This window comes from Lytechinus pictus, chromosome 14 (genome assembly GCF_037042905.1).
Source record: "Lytechinus pictus isolate F3 Inbred chromosome 14, Lp3.0, whole genome shotgun sequence".
Classification (NCBI taxonomy): Eukaryota; Metazoa; Echinodermata; class Echinoidea; order Temnopleuroida; family Toxopneustidae; genus Lytechinus; species Lytechinus pictus.
Genome location: NC_087258.1, coordinates 7,941 through 24,787, shown reverse-complemented (window position 1 = coordinate 24,787; position 16,847 = coordinate 7,941). Strand labels below are relative to the sequence as shown.

The window sequence follows — 16,847 nt, the reverse complement described above, 5'->3', positions numbered from 1 at the left end:
CTCTCCAACTAACAAGTTTCCAACGTTGCCAACGTCGTGTCATTGTTGATTGTTCAACAACTTTCCAGCGAACTAGTTTCCAACGTTGCCAACGTTGTGCCTTTGCTGGCTGTCAACAACTATCCAATCAAACGTGTCTCCAACGTTGTGACATTGTCGACTGTCCAACAACTCTCCAACTTACTAGTCTCCAACGTTGTGCCATTGTCGACCGTCCAACAAATCTCCAACAAACTAGTTTCCAACTTTGTCAACGTTGTGCCATTGTCGGTTGTTCAACAACTTTCCAGCGAACTAGTTTCCAACGTTGCCGACGTTGTGCCTTTGCTGGCTGTTCAACAACTATCCAATCAAACGTGTTTCCAACGTTGTGACATTGTCGACTGTCCAACAACTCTCCAACTAACAAGTTTCCAACGTTGCCAACGTCGTGTCATTGTTGATTGTCCATCATCTTTCCATCAAACTAGTTTCCAACGTCGATTCAACGTTAATCCATCAAGTTTTTCCAACGTCCAACGACTTTCAAGTTTCCAACGTGGAGCCAACGTTGGCTTGTTACCTGGGTACACTATCTTTCAAATTAATTTGTTGTCTAATTATTTCTTCTTCTGTCATCTTACTTATAGGGTCATCATGATTCAGATGGGGATACTTATCTAGATTCTGGGATTGAACATCATTTGATGTTCGTCCATTGTCTTTTAGTGTCACAAACATGTCATCTACTGGAAGGGGTTGAGTTGTGTTAATTAGGTTCCCTAAATCTAATGAGGCAACTGGTCTGCCTTTAGTTAGATGTATCGGCCTATCAGTGCGGTTAGTCACTAGGATCTGAGTCCTACCTTTCTGAAGTGTTACAATCATTGTATTAGGACAATGTTTACCAAGATAATTATTAGCATTGATGGTAACTTCTGAATTTCTGACATAAGCAGGCGTCTTGCCTTGCAATGTGACATGTTTCGTCTCTCCTGGGTTTATGGTTACTTTGCTCACTGGAGCCAATGTTACCTTCTTAGGTTTGATCCTAAACCTATTGTCTCGAAAGGTTAATGTACCATCTAGATCAGAAAGTGTATTCTGCCCTAAAATCAAATCAACACCTACTAGGTTATCAACAATCAGTGCTGAAATCTCAAATTTATGTCCTTGTACAGTTACCTGAAACTTAACTACAGATCTAGCAAGCAATAATTGTCCATTTCCAATCCTGAATCTAACAGGTTTAACTTTGGACGTTGGAAGAGTGGAAAGATATTTGCAGGATTTAACATAGTTTCCAGAAATTATAGTCTTGGAAGCACCACTATCAAAAAGTATAAATATATTCTTTCCACTGGGCAAATGTCCTTTAACAAAGTTACGTCCATTAAGTTTTAAGTCTACTTCGTCCGTACCTAAGTATTTAGAGTCATCGGTCATTGTTGGTCTAGATTTTCCAAAAGTCGGGGAGGATGCGAAATGAGCGCTATTCCCATTCTCCCGCTCTAAAAATCCTGTTGTCGGTTATTAGTGGTCCTACGTCTGTTTTGTCTTTCTTCCATGTCTCTTTGTCTAATTCGGCATGCTCGCCATACATGTCCGGGTATGAGACAGTAGTCACAAATAGTCCGTCGTTTGTCATGGTTGGGACGTTGGGAGGGGCGGTTGTCTGTACGGTAAGGGCTACGTCCTGCGCTTGTGCTGCGCTCGCGACTGCGACTGCCGCTTCGCCATGTGCGATCTCGGCTGCGAGGTCGGTTTCGTCTGTCATCACGTTGTATTTTTAGGGAGTGAATTTCATCCCTTAGTTGTAAGATTTCGTCCTGAGTCGAAAAACTGACTTCAGTCCGAGTAGCGCTGCAGTCATTCAGGTCAAGAAAGCATTGCGCTTTCGCCGCAATTTCGTCGCTGCCCGCTGTCTCGGGAAGAGACATGATAATCGCTGATCGGCATTTATGTGGTAAAGAGGATAAGACCTTGTCTCGTATCTGTGTTTCCCCATAGCCGATGCGCGCCGCAGCTTGCCTAACGCGCTGTAAATACATCTCTGCGCTTTCGTCCGTCGTCATAGCTAAGTCATTAAACTCCCTAACGTATGCATAAGTCGATTTTGTCCCGCTAAACCTTCCAATAAAGGAAGACTTCAGTCCCTGGTAGTTACTAAAAGTTTGGCCCTCAATCCAAAGTCTGGCTTGGCCTTGCAGGCTTCTTTTAAATGTCCGAAGAACGTCAGTGAATTGGGAAGGGTCAGTTGGGTTAAAGTCATGGGCATCCAAGTAGTCCTCAAATGTCAAAAAATGAGCTGTGCATAGGTCGCGGTCAATTTTGTCACCCGAAAATCTATTTGGTAAAAAGTCGGTCTGTCGTAGGGGAGGGGTGGGTCTTGGATCTACAGACATTATTGTGATTAATATCCTAACAAAGTTAAGTACAAATGAAATCTGCAAATATAAATTGAGGAAACTACAAAAGACAATTTAAATTAATCAGATGCGTGTACACACTCTTTCGCTCTCTCTTGTATCGAGGTAGAAAATATGAAGTTTCACTTACCAAAACCAAATGAAAGAAATACGACGCTTGAAAAATGCAAAAATTAAAATTCAATTTTATGCTAGAGTCCAACAGTCATTCAAATTATTCTTCCTTCTAGAGGGGCTGGATTTGTCATCGGTGGAAACGGGGCGAGGTCATCTGTTCTGTTGTCCGTCAGGTAAACGAAATTTTGATGTTGCTAAAGCATCCTTCTGGTCTTCCGTCTGTCCTTCCGTCTGATCATCCGTCTTTAATGTCTATTGTAGAGGTTGTGGGGGCTGTGTCATTAAAGGTACATTGTTGTTGAGAAGAGTTCGATATAAAAGCTTGTAGAAGATTGCAACAGCTTCATCGAATGTGTGTGTCTCTCTCTGATAATAAGTTCAATTTATCGGAGTTAAAGTACATTGCTGGCTGAAAACAGGTTCTCCACCATGTTGTGTTGGGGTTGGATCGATTGCACTTTTACTTTCAACCAGACTTATAAGTTATAAATGAGACGAAGCAATACAAAGCCTGTACAGTTCATATTTACATTTATTGAAGATTATAAATAAGTTGATGATGATGACAAATAATACAGGAACATGAGTAAGTCTGATGGTGACTATACTCTAAAGATGAAGATGATATAAATTCTGCAGTATAAAATATAAACTCTTCTGTAGCTGTCTGTATGCTGGAACCATCTCTAAAGTAATCTGTAAACCAATCTGCATTCTGATTTGGGTTCAGAAGTGAACCCCTTTTATACTGGTCTGGTCTAGACTCTTTACAACCAAACAGGTGTTGGTCAACCTTGGATGCTTGACCAAAACAATATGTGCGTCATAACTTTACTCTGAATTGGGGGAGTTGACCTTATAGGGAGAACATGAAATTTAGTGAATAACAAACCCATAAAATGTGTGTGGTCAGAAGTTTAGCTGAAAGACGGATGAGTAATACTTTCTTAAGAAAGTTGGAATTGGTAGACATATAGTTTCCTGTTATACTTCCTGTAGAAGCATTGATTAAGTATTGATTATGTATTGATATATTATTGAATATGTGAGATATATCTTATCATCACATAACATTATATTACTTGGAGATCTGAACTGTGATATGTCTCCATGCTATATTGATTCTTTGTCTCGATCTCTTGATGAAATCATGACTGGTTTTTTGTTTGATCAATTAATTGATATACCAACACGAGTGACGACAACGTCACAAACTATTATTGATCTTATATATTCCACTGATATAGACAACCACTTAATGAATGGAGTAATAAAAACATCTTTCAGTGATCACTATACGATTTTTACTGTCTACGGTGATATAGATATTAATCAAAAAGAAAATATTATAGAATGGAGAGATTTCAAAGGCTTTGAATTCTCTGAATTTCAGTCTTTATTACCCCAAGTTCATTTTGAAGATGTATATCAATGTGAAGATGTAAATTGTGCATGGGACATATGGTACAAGCCGCTGATGGAAATTATAAACAAATGTGCACCATACAAAAGAAAACGTATACGAAACAAGGCGTGTCCGTGGGTGACAGGTAATTGCATTGATGAATACAAGGGATTACTTACATGAAAAAAGCAATCAAACTGTCGTCATCATATCTTTGGAATCAATATAAAAGGTATAGAAACCTGGTGACAAGGGAACTCAATAAGCTTAAAAAATCATATATTACCTCTTTATTAGATGTTAAATCAGGTAACGCAAATGCACTGTGGGATGTTATGCGGCGTCTGACTAAGAAAAAGCAATCTAAAAATATGACATTGAACGTAAACGATGCCGAAATATCTGACTTGAAAGAAATTGTTGAGCTCTTCAATACATATTTTATTGACTCAGTTCAGGAACTCACTAACAATTTTGAACAAAGTGTTGAGAATTCCAAAGAGTGTGAACACATTAATGAAGAAAATTCGGAAAAGCAGACAAAAAGTGATCTGTTTAATTTCTCTATTATTTCTATAGATTTCGTCATCAAAGAGATAAAATCTTATAGTTGCAAAAAAGCAACTGGATATGACGAACTCTCCGTCAAAATACTGAAATATATTTGTGATATTCCTTGTGTAATTGGAAGCTTAGTATATATATTGAATCTGTCCTTAAAGTCTTCTGTATACCCTGATGCTTGGAAAATAGCCAGAGTCCAACCGATTCCAAAAGGAGGGGATTCAGCCACACTGAAAAATTACAGGCCTGTATCTATACTGCCGATTTTATCTAAAATAATCGAAAGGGCAGTGTATTTAAACGTATTTGATTATATATCTCAGAAAGACTACTTATATAAGAATCAGTTTGGGTTTCGCCCTAAGCATTCATGCGAAACAGCTTTATTATGCATGGTGAATCAATGGTCAGAGAATGTAGATAAAGGACACCTGAATGGTATAGCTTTTATAGACCTTCGACGTACATTTGATACGGTTAACCACTCCCTACTATTAGATAAATTATATCAATATGGATTCTCACCTAGTGTCATCAAATGGTTTGATTCTTACTTGAAAAACCGCCAACAATATGTATCTTTAGGAAAAGAAAAATCTACTCTACGAAACATTACAATGGGTGTGCCACAGGGTTCGATCTTAGCCCCGATACTTTTCACTTTATTCATTAATGATCTCCCAAACGCTATACCAAATGGCACCGTTTACATGTATGCTGACGATACTACTATTTCTGTTTGGGGGGGATCGAAGCAAGAGGTTGAGCTAAAACTGTCAAAAGCTCTTAGGGATTTGGACTCTTGGCTCAATAAAAACAAGTTGATTTTGAATAGTGACAAGACCAAAACGATGCTACTAGGATCAAAACAAAAGCTAAGGTCACTAGACAGCAATATGCTATCGATAGTGTTAAATGGATGTCAATTGGAATGTGTAAATGAATATAAATGTTTAGGAGTTATCATAGATAACAATCTCGACTTTAAAAAACACGTTGACAGCATATCTTTAATTGTAAAACAAAAACTAGGAACTATTCGCCGCTGTAAACAGTATTTTGATAAAGCACAATTGAATAAGCTGTCTTGGGCTTTTGTAATGCTCCATATAATGTATTGCTGTACCGTCTGGTCGGAAAGATCTGAAATTAATCACAGTAAGTTAGAGAGATTACATAAGAGGGCAGCATACATGGTATCTAACTTCTCTTGGGAAACTCCATCTGAACAAATTTTCAAAATATTATCCTGGCCCAAAATACGCAATGTCTTTTTTAGAGCATCTCGCTTAATGGTTCATAAATGTTTACACGAAGCTGCTCCCCAGGTGCTTTGTGATAAGTTTATTTATATAGAGAAAATATCCTCCCGAACAACTAGAAGCACAAATAAGATGATAATCAGGGTGCCATATGCTCGTACAACCTTTTATCAGAAATCATTTTTTGTCACAGGCCCATTACATTGGAATAAACTACCCGAACACCTCCGATTCATAGAAAACATTAAACAGTTCAAACGGGAAATGGCTAAATGGGAAAAAACCTTTAATATGTAATAGGGACTAATGGTGGAATCTATTTTATTCTTTCTCCTCATTTTGTACATATTTTATCTCTTTTCATGTGTATATAATGTTTTCGTTTAGTTTTAGGTAAAATCTGTACAGTATCATACTTCATTTGTTCTGTTATTTTCCATAGTTAATTATGCTTATTTCATTTCATTTCTTTTTTTTCAATATTAGTATTTATGCTCTATTCTTTGTTTATATTTGAATATATTACCATGTTTTATATTTGTGTTTGTTCACGAAGGGCCTCAACGAAAACCAGCTTGTTGCTGATTGAGCTACCCTTCTTTTAAATATTTGAAATAAATAAATAAATAAATGTTAAAGAAAATTAAATGAGCTATTCATTGATGTTATTTACACATTTAATATTTACTAAAAACCGATGTGGAATTATCGATCAAAGTCAAAAGAAACCGCTGAGAAACTCACTCATCACCACGGAAAAAAGAACAGAGATATTTAATATTGTGTCATTTTCCAACTTTTGAATTTTAAACTTGCTCCACATTTCAAGGCACTGCACCTTCATGTGAACCATAATCATATTATGTAGGGTATCATTTTAAAGAAAATTAAATGAGCTTTCAGCGATATTAATAACACATTGATATTTACAAAAACCGAGGAGGAATCATCGATCAAAGTCAGATGTCCAAACTTTTTTGAGGAGTTTACATGTAACATTTACAGATTAAAGGTATAAATTGCCCGTGATGTGATAATTACACACCACTTAGGTTTTGGACACCATTTTGTCCCCCAATTACTGAAAATTTGCGAGCTCGCTTCGCTCGCTCACTTATTGACATTAACTGCGATTCATTAGTTTTACAGCAATCGGAAATATCGTTATAGACCTTTAACTGAAAGATGGTAGTATTATGTACATGAATCGTCATATACCCCCGTGGCCATTTGGTGTAGGGGTGTCCCCCAAATTTTTGTTTTTCAGGTAAATATATTGCAATCATCCCCCTCCCTCACTGCTCGGACCGGATTTACGCCAGTGCCATTTTGGTCCAAAGAAATTTTATGATCCCCCTCCCCCCAAAAAAATTATAAATAAAAATAAAAAACGGTCATTCATTCTTCTTAATTTTTTCGATTTTGTCACGCCTTTCAAACATTTAAAGGGGCTGTCTATGGAGAATATAATAATACACGCCTCATCCCATGGGAATTATTGGGGGTGCTCCCAATACCCACATCACATCCGCTTTCCAATGCCATGATTATTGTTAACCCTAAAAGGACTATGCTATTTGAGATGTATTGAGGACGGGGGGAATGATGGCCCCTTTACTGATCTCGGCCGTTGTTCGCACAACGCGCCGAAATTTGGCTTGCACATTCTTTACCACATAAACTACAAGGCAATATAAAAAAAATATGAAAAACAAGGAAATACAAAAGATATTCTCAAAACAAAGAAATACATAAGGAAAAAATTGGTTTTCGTAATTTTTCTTTATGGAAACCTTTAAATTACATTACAAAGATGACATCTGGAAAAAAAAAAATTTTGAAGTGGAATTAGGTGTTAAATTTGCAAATAATGTTTTTCATGAATAAACTTGCATATTTCATTTATAATAAAAAATAATTAATAGCCACCTTTCGCAAACCTCAGGGACGGTAACATTAGGGTACCCTAACACCAAAATTAGTGATTAATCGTACATTCGATTTTTACGATTAATTGTACATTATAATCTATGGAATCAATCATAGAAAACTGTTCTACATTAATTGCTATGCTTTGTGATACAGGCCCTATTGATCTGCTTTTCGTGTGCAAAATTCTTTCACGTGACACCCGCACCATCCCGTTTTCATGAATTTACGTCTGGTCATCATCGTATATGCCCCCTGAGCCGACGGCAAGCCTGTACTGTGACAGCTGGCTGGATATATTCGAAATGCAGGGCCCACAATAGATTATGACATGGATAAGAAAGTGGTTTTTCAAACAAATCGAGTACATATTGCGTGAAGAAAAACTTACTGAATTAAGGCTTAGATATAGATCATTACAGTCCATCGAATCGACATTGCATTTAATTGAACTTTATTGATCCTCCTTGAAAAATTAACATATGGCAAGATACATGTACAATATTATATGCTAACGCATATGTCGAGAACGTTTAAAAGCAACAAATATCGATAATTAAAGGAAAGTAATGTAAAGACAAGGAAGACGAGGAGACCTTTGGAAGCCAGGCTTGTTATACGGTCCCTCAGTATTGAAACAATACATTATTTGTTTAAAGCAAAACTTCATTCTAGCTAAACTGGTTGATAATACTTAAAAAGGGAAATAGGTTGTACTAAGGTTATACAAGGATACATATGTGGTTAAAAACTATTTACAGATGAATAATGGATATGTTGAAGAAGAAAAAAGTAGGTATAAAAAACAGATAGATAGATAGACAAATAGATAGATAGAATAACGGGGGGAGCACGAAGTTACAAGATAGAAAATGGCAAGAGATAAGAGATTTGTAACAAAAACTATAATTGAAATGACTACTTGACATTAATGACAGGAGTACATGTACATGTACCAGTTGGTCGAGACAGTTTACAGAATTTATATTGCTAATCACATAGTTCTGCATGTATTTAAAAGGAAAACAATTATACATCATACATGTACTTATTCAAAAATGAATGTGGATTATTGGTGGATCACTGGCAATTGATTCCATTGGTCAGATCACCTCTCCAGCCAAAAACATTTCGCATGCGTTGATATGTACACAGCATATACAATAAGCCTATATATTGTGTGCTAGAGGCATATCGTTTTGTGTAGGAGTAAACAAAGAAAAAAAAACGCAAATTCGGCTGAAGTTCAGACGTATTTGCGGGTTTATTTTATTTTGTTTACTTCTTCTACACAAACGATACGCCTCTAGCACACGATGTAATGGGCATTATGTTTTACTTTCCCCAGATATGGGGATTAGATTCAAATTCCGGGGGGAGCACTTCCATTGATGAGTGGATACCAGGCACGACCATGGGGTTTCCAAAAGTACACTAAACAAGGAAAGCAAGTCTTTTCCAGATTATAAAAATACATCTCTTAACAAGTATTTGGCTTGTGAAACCCTACAAGTATTGGGAATATATCCCTTTTTTCAATATTTTAATCATCGTTTTTTGACACCTTTATAACGTTACATAGGCCTATACGTAACGTACTTGCCCACTCTGCCCCCTTTTACGCGTGGTCGCGCCTGGTATCCACTCGTCAATGGAATTGGGCCCCCCGGGCGGCCTCTCGAGCTCTGGGAGGAACCAAATGTGGCTCTGGAAAGTCGTCCTAAATCGGATATATCGCTGTTACCATAGTAGCAACCAGAATTTTGTTCACGAAACGCATATTGAATGTTTCCGTTGCAGATGCGAAACGAAAAAAAATCTCATGTCACACAATTTGCATTGCAGGACAGAGTTTTACGACCTTGACGACGGGCCCAAAAGTCTCTTCCTTCCTTCCTTATTACATTGATAAAAATAAGAAAAAGATCAGGGCCAATGACTCCCCCTTGTGGAATTCCAATATCAAGATCGATCGGTTGAGATTGAAAACCATGACATCGGACAGATTGTCTTCTGTTAGATAAATAACTTTTGAACCATTTGAATTCAACATCAATAATACCATATTTCTTCAATTTAAACAATAATAATTCATGGTTTATACTGTCGAAACATTTTGATATATCAAAGAAACATGCCCCAACCATATCATGATTATTCAATGCATCCTACCAATCATCGATGACGCGATGGAGGCATGTTACCATAGAATGTGATTTCAAAAACGCAGATTGGTCAATAGAGATAAGTTCATTTGAGATTAAATACTGGTGCAAATTCAATTGGATTATTTCTTCTATTAACTTAGCTATTTTTGTGTATGTGTAGTCTAACACACAGTACTCGATAAATAACTGAGTATGACTGCTTTCATTTGGAGTTACAATCCAGACTGACTTTATTTCCACTAGTCCAATATATTATACACTGTACATAACATTATATTCTCTGTGGGGCAGGATGATAAATGAACCAGATGGAGAGAACAAGGGTCTGTTCATGATGTGGTTAATGGGGTATGGTCAATGTTTACATAACAAGTCTGGAGGATGGAGACAGGGATGGAGGTGACCTTGTGAACGGAGGTATAACAGCAGTTGAGATAATGAAGCATGAGGGTGTAGATGAATAACATGATAGAATGACCAAGGAGATATCACTATCTCCTTGGAATGACAGAATGAGAGGATGGCTTGATGAAGAATGAAATGTGTGTGTATGAACACAATATCCCTCCTTTTCTCGGATTCAAAGTACAATTCAAATGTGACTATATAATAACATAATTATCTTTTCAAACTTCGTCTTGATACATAACACCTAAAAGGTGAAAACTAAACACATGTACATGGTACAATGAAATCTTATTGGAAACAAGTGAACTTTCCTTCAGTTATTAACATGAGTCAAAAAGCTTGATAGTTAAGAAGGAAAACATCAGTTTGAGAAGGATAGGAATACAAAATGATTAAGGCAATCTTCAAACGAAGACTAAATAGACACGTGATCATCATAACTGAAAGAAAACTATGAGAAAACAACAACTTTATGCAGTATACAAAAACAATTAGACATATGCAATATGCGTTTGCAAGACACTGTTATAATCATTGTACGATAGATCGACTGAATGGTTCATTTAGAAGAAAAGTGAAACTTATAGAAAGGAGTAAACAAAGAAAACATAGAAAATAAAACAAAGCTGAATAAAACTTACAAATTATATAAGATAAGGACACATCAAATGTAACTTTCAAGAGAAAAACAACATAGTTCCATGTATCATTGAATTGTTCACACAGGGAAGATATTTCATATATTTTACACTTGCAGAATAGAAAACAAATCAGAAAAAACAAAACAAAAGGTTTGTTTGAATCAAGGATACTTCCCCTATTTACACAGAATATTAAGTAAGTGAATGGTCAATAGTAACTTGAGTTCTTTCTGCGATGCGAATGTTCTGTCGGTTAGATTATCGAATCAGTTATTGTCTTCATTTCAATGAATTTACATTATGATTCCAGATTGGTAATATGTTAGCCTATCTGGTGGTCTTATTTGTCTGTTAGATCTGCGAAGAGGGCATGGAGCTTCCTCTGTATGGATAATGCGGTCATCTTCGAGATCGCCCTCGACTTCATTGTTTATATTCACACGATTTGGAATTTTCCTCACTTGGGACATGTAGCGCATTGTTATTTCATTTCCCCTTCGTATTTTTACACTTCCCCCTTTTTTCTCAACTACAACCCATGGGTTTGGGTCAAATCGGGAGGAAAACTTATCACACTTTCTTTGCTTAGTAATGACATGATCCCCACACTTGACGTTGTCACGACGTCGGTTTTGTGTTTTTCCATCATGGTATTTTTTCATTTTCTCTTTGTACACTTTGTCGTTGCGACTAGCTTCCTTGAATGCTTTCTTTGGCGTTGCTGTATTGAAGGGCAACTTTGTGCGTAATTCCCTATTATAAAGGAGCTTCGCTGGTGACGACTTTGTAGCAGGGTGCGGAGTCGAACGATATGCAAGGAGAAAAGTGTTGACGGCCTGGTGCCAATCGCGACCACTGTGCCTCGCCGTCCTAATCGCCTTCATGATCGTTGCATTAAATCGCTCGACCTCTGCGTTCGCTTGTGGGTGATATGGAGTAATACGACGGTGATTGACTCCAATCGATCTCAGATAGCTAGCGAATTCCTGGGATATAAATTGAGGACCATTATCTGAGACTATTTCCTCTGGATAACCATGCTGTGCAAATATGCGATCTAATCTAGAAATGATCACTTTGGTTGTAGTGGACCTAATAATTTCAACTTCTGGCCAACGTGTTGCAGCGTCGATCACAACAAGAAGTGACTCTCCTGTTGGAAGTGGACCACATAGATCAATATGCAGCTTATTCCATGGAGATCGTGGCATCTGGGAAGGTTGAAGAGGCTCAGATGGAGGAGAAGGCATCTCCACCTGGCAAACATGACACATTTTTACTTTTGACTCTGCTTCTGCATCAATTTGTGGCCACCATACTTTTGTACGCAACATTTGTTTCATTCTCACTATTCCTGGATGTGATTCATGTGCAAGATCAAGGGTTTGCTCGCGCAAAACAGACGGTATAACAATACGTTTACCGCGAAGAAGAAGACCATTCTTTGCCGATAGCTCATTGGCAATCCTCCGATAGGGGCTCAATTTTGGATTTTCATGCCATTTGCCTGCTTTTAGCGATTCAATCACCATTTGGATCTCCTGGTCGGCTTGCGATGCTGTGGTTATCTGCTCACGTGTCAGTGCGCGGGGTACAGCATACGCGATAATGGCATCTATGTATTCCTCTGCGATATTGCGATCACGGGGTGGTTGATTGGGAATTGGAAGTCGCGATAACACGTCGGCTGGATTTGTCTTGCCTGGCATATGACGAACTTTGAATTTATACTGCTGTAGGCGTAATACCCATCTCTCAATGCGTGCATGTGGTTTGCCATGAGGGCCATAGATCACTTCGAGTGGCTTGTGATCTGTTAACAATGTGAATTCCGCTCCACTCAAGAACAAATGAAAACGTTCACATCCCCACACTACTGCTAATGCTTCACGCTCTGTTTGCGAGTAGCGTCGTTCGACGTCGCTCAGTGTGCGGCTGGCGTAAGCGACTGGGCGAGTGATGCCGTCAATGGTTTGCGTGAGGACTGCGCCTAGTCCGAATGGGCTAGCATCGACTCGAAGCTCAGTCGGTGCTCCGGTAACGAAGTGTGCCATCACGTCATCACTCGTTAATGCATTCCTTAGTCGTTCAAATGATTGTCTCTGCTCAGGTCCCCAGGTCCAAGGTTGATCTCCACGTGTAAGCTTACGGAGAGGCTCTGCGATCGTTGCCAAGTTAGGGATAAGACGAGCACAATAGTTCACCAGACCGAGGAATGAGCGAACTTCTGACTGATTTGTAGGCATCCTTGCTTCTTTGATGGCGGCTACTCGTGCCTCATTAGCTGAGATTCCATCTTTGGAAATTACAAATCCAAAGAACATGATTCTAGGAGCACGAAAGATGCACTTGTCTGCATTCACTGTGAGATGACGATCACGGAGGCGCTGAAGAACTGCATTGAGACGGATGTCATGTTCTTCGACATCCTTCCCAAACACAACAATATCGTCTGAGATATTTCTGACTCCTTCTAGTCCTTGTAGTGCTGTCTGTATGGCGTACTGGTATATTTCACTGGCTGAAGATAAACCAAATATCAACCTCTTGTACCTCATTACACCTTTATGAGTAACAAACGTGGTGATGTCTCGGGACTCTTCGTCAAGCTCCACCTGGTGGTAGCCCCATTTAAGATCTAGTTTAGAAAAGATGGCAGCACCGTTCAGCGATTCTAAAGTCTCATCCAGAGTTGGAATCGGGTGTCTCTCCCTTATCACTGCCTGATTTGCTCTCCTCATGTCGACACACACTCTTACTTCACCATTCGGTTTTGGCACAACTACTAGTGGACTAGCCCATGATGTTGGACCTGTTACTGGCTCAATTATATCCTTTTCCAATAGTTCCTGTAGTTTCTCCTCCACTTTACTTCTCAGGTGGAACGGTATTCGGCGCGGTGGCTGTGCTACAGGTTTGACATCAGGGTTTACATGGACATGAGCTTTATATCCTTCCAGCTTACCAAAGCCAGTGAACACCTCGGGATAGGCAGATTTTATATCACCAGCAGCAGGCTGAGTATCCATGTGAACGGCGTTAGCATCCTCCAATTTTACTAACTGGAGTTGGATTGCTGTCCTTTTTCCAAGAAGACATCCAGTACCTCCTTCAACCACAAAAAATGTAGCCATAGCTGAGGTCCCCCTCGAGCAGGAAATTGTCGCATGAAATTCTCCCCTCACAGGCAAAGGAGTGTTAGAACCATATGCAAAAAGTCTGATATGATTGGGCGCCAATCGGATGCCATTAGAGGTTGTTTGGCCTCTCATCCAGTCATACGTTGAGGAATCAATGATATTTACCGACGCCCCAGTGTCGATCAGCATATCGATGCTGATTCCAGCAATGTCGACCCGCGTAGAGGTGTTAGAATTACCAACTGTAAACAAGGTTTCGTCACACATGTTGTCTGAAACATTCAATGCGCTGTCACTGGAAATGTGTATTGCATGTGACGATTGATTGTTGGCAATGTTGCGTGGAGCAGAACTCCGGCACATTCGAGAAAAATGTCCTGTTTTCTGACATCGCCTACATTTCTGTCCTCTGGCACGGCATACTGTATCAGAGGCATAATGTCCGTCAAGTCCGCAATTCGAGCAAATTGTAGCATGCTGTGAAGGGCGTCGACTGGTGCCATAGTTATCCCTCCTTCCTCTTGGAATATCCCTCTGCGGAGGCTGGAAACTGCGTGGAGAAGAGGAATACTGAGTTTCTCCAGCCGTCAGTTGACTCTGCCGTGCCCGAATATCATTCACTGGGAGGGAGGTCGAATTAGAAATCTCGATAGAAGAAGCTTGTTTGTCTGCTACCTCTGTTGCTCGGGCAATTAAGAGTAGATCTGAAAGTTTAAGGTTCTGTTCTCGCAGCAGACGACGTCGGAGTGATTTGGAAGAGCACTGATCGATAAACTGATCACGAATGTTGTCATCTCTCTGATCACCAAAGTCACATGAAGCTGACAAAGTTCTAAGACGTAAACAATAGTCATCCGTTGACTCTCCGCTATTCTGAGAGCATTGTCGAAATAAATGTCTTTCATATGCGACATTTCTCTGAGGTTCAAAGTGGTCAGTTAGGGCCTTCAGTGCGGAAGCGTACGTAGTTCCAGTCCCATCTAGAGTTGCAAACAATTGTTGTACATTAGGGCCAGCACAGTGAAGAAGCAAAGCCCTTTTTACACTATCGTCCGTGATTTGTGAAGCCAGGAGATAATACTCGAATGCTGTTTTCCATGCCTGCCAAGCGTTTGAGGCTCTGGCAGAGCTAGCATCGAAAGGAGCCGGTTGGGATAGGCCGTGGGCTGACATCCTCGTCGCCAATTTTGTGTATGTGTAGTCTAACACACAGTACTCGATAAATAACTGAGTATGACTGCTTTCATTTGGAGTTACAATCCAGACTGACTTTATTTCCACTAGTCCAATATATTATACACTGTACATAACATTATATTCTCTGTGGGGCAGGATGATATATGAACCAGATGGAGAGAACAAGGGTCTGTTCATGATGTGGTTAATGGGGTATGGTCAATGTTTACATAACAAGTCTGGAGGATGGAGACAGGGATGGAGGTGACCTTGTGAACGGAGGTATAACAGCAGTTGAGATAATGAAGCATGAGGGTGTAGATGAATAACATGATAGAATGACCAAGGAGATATCACTATCTCCTTGGAATGACAGAATGAGAGGATGGCTTGATGAAGAATGAAATGTGTGTGTATGAACACAATAGCTATATGACACACGACAGATATTGGTCTGTAATTGGAACACGCATCTTTGGGTCCTTTACCTTTATAGATGGGAGTAACTCTTGAGTATTTCCATTCATCAAAAACGATCCCGTTTCTGAGCGAATAATTAAAGACAGATGTCAAGGACGTTTGTATGAGTGGCGCAGCTATCCGAAGTAATTTCGAATCAAAACCCAGAATGTCAAGGTTACTGTTTGTCTCTAAGCCAGATAGTAATTTAAAAACTGTACTGTCTGGTATCGTATCAAAAATAAATCTATGAGTACAGTCGGGGTTTCTCCAAATAGGTTTTTTTTCATGAAAAGAATTTGCAATTTTGCGACCAACATTAGCAAAGTAGTCATTGAATAATTCGGGTGATAGATCATGATGAATATAGTTACTAAATTTTGAGTTACCGGTTGCCATGTTAATATTCTTCCAGAGCTTACGAGCATTATTCTTAAATTTGTTCGAGATATCATCAAAATAATTCTTTTTACTTTCACGAATAGTGTTTCTCTCAATCTCCCTCTTGCAATCTTTCCCCTTCTATATCCCATCTCGCCTTTTCCCTCCACCCACCCTCGCTCCCCGCTCAAATTTGTCGATCTACTCTTAATTGATATAACAGCTAAATATTCGCACCGCTGAAGTTTTCCTCAACCATGTCAACTGTCAAGAAAACCACGGGTCTCATGCACTCTGAATATCATTTTCCATCGCTATATTGGTTTACACAATCACGTTGTTCGATTTTTTGTTTCATATTCAATAAAAAAGGTTCTTGTGCAAACCTAAACCTAAACAATTCGCAATAATATTATACGCTATATTTGCATGCAGTTTAAGTCGTGTAATCTTCCAGGTATATGAAGCTCTTTTCATTCTTTTTGCTTTTACAAGACGTAGTTTAATAATTTGTCAACCCTAGCTCCAGGTGCTACCATGTGATTTTTCTTTTTATTGAAAATTATAAGTTGTCTTCGTTATTGTTATTTTGTCTTTTTGAAAACTTACAATATGTTTTTATAGGCCTATTTTCTTTTTTTTTTTGCATCTGGCGTTCTATTTTTTGTTGTCCTACGCTTCTTGTATTTGTGGACATGTAACAGGGCCCTCTGAGTGAAAAGTCTGCAGGCTTTATACCCTGCATACACAGGACTTGATGATAATGATAATAATAATAACAATAATAAT

At 38.8% G+C, this 16,847-nt stretch overlaps 2 protein-coding genes across 2 annotated transcripts; both read right to left on the bottom strand.

Annotated features, from left to right (window-relative positions):
- Positions 1-1,406: 1,406 nt before the first annotated feature.
- LOC135156639 (uncharacterized) lies at positions 1,407-2,466 on the bottom strand. Its single transcript, XM_064109483.1, has one exon. It carries the CDS (start codon positions 2,382-2,384, stop codon positions 1,491-1,493), a length of 894 nt encoding a protein of 297 aa, XP_063965553.1. The 5' UTR covers positions 2,385-2,466; the 3' UTR covers positions 1,407-1,490.
- Positions 2,467-11,195: 8,729 nt separating this feature from the next.
- On the bottom strand, positions 11,196-15,215 carry LOC129267542 (uncharacterized protein K02A2.6-like). Its single transcript, XM_064109700.1, has one exon. It carries the CDS (start codon positions 15,213-15,215, stop codon positions 11,196-11,198), a length of 4,020 nt encoding a protein of 1,339 aa, XP_063965770.1.
- Between the last annotated feature and the right edge of the window lie 1,632 nt (positions 15,216-16,847).

Coding starts and splice junctions, on each gene's coding strand:
- LOC129267542 (XM_064109700.1), bottom strand. CDS start 15,215: ATGTCAGCCCACGGCCTATCCCAACCGGCTCCTTTCGATGCTAGCTCT.
- LOC135156639 (XM_064109483.1), bottom strand. CDS start 2,384: ATGTCTGTAGATCCAAGACCCACCCCTCCCCTACGACAGACCGACTTT.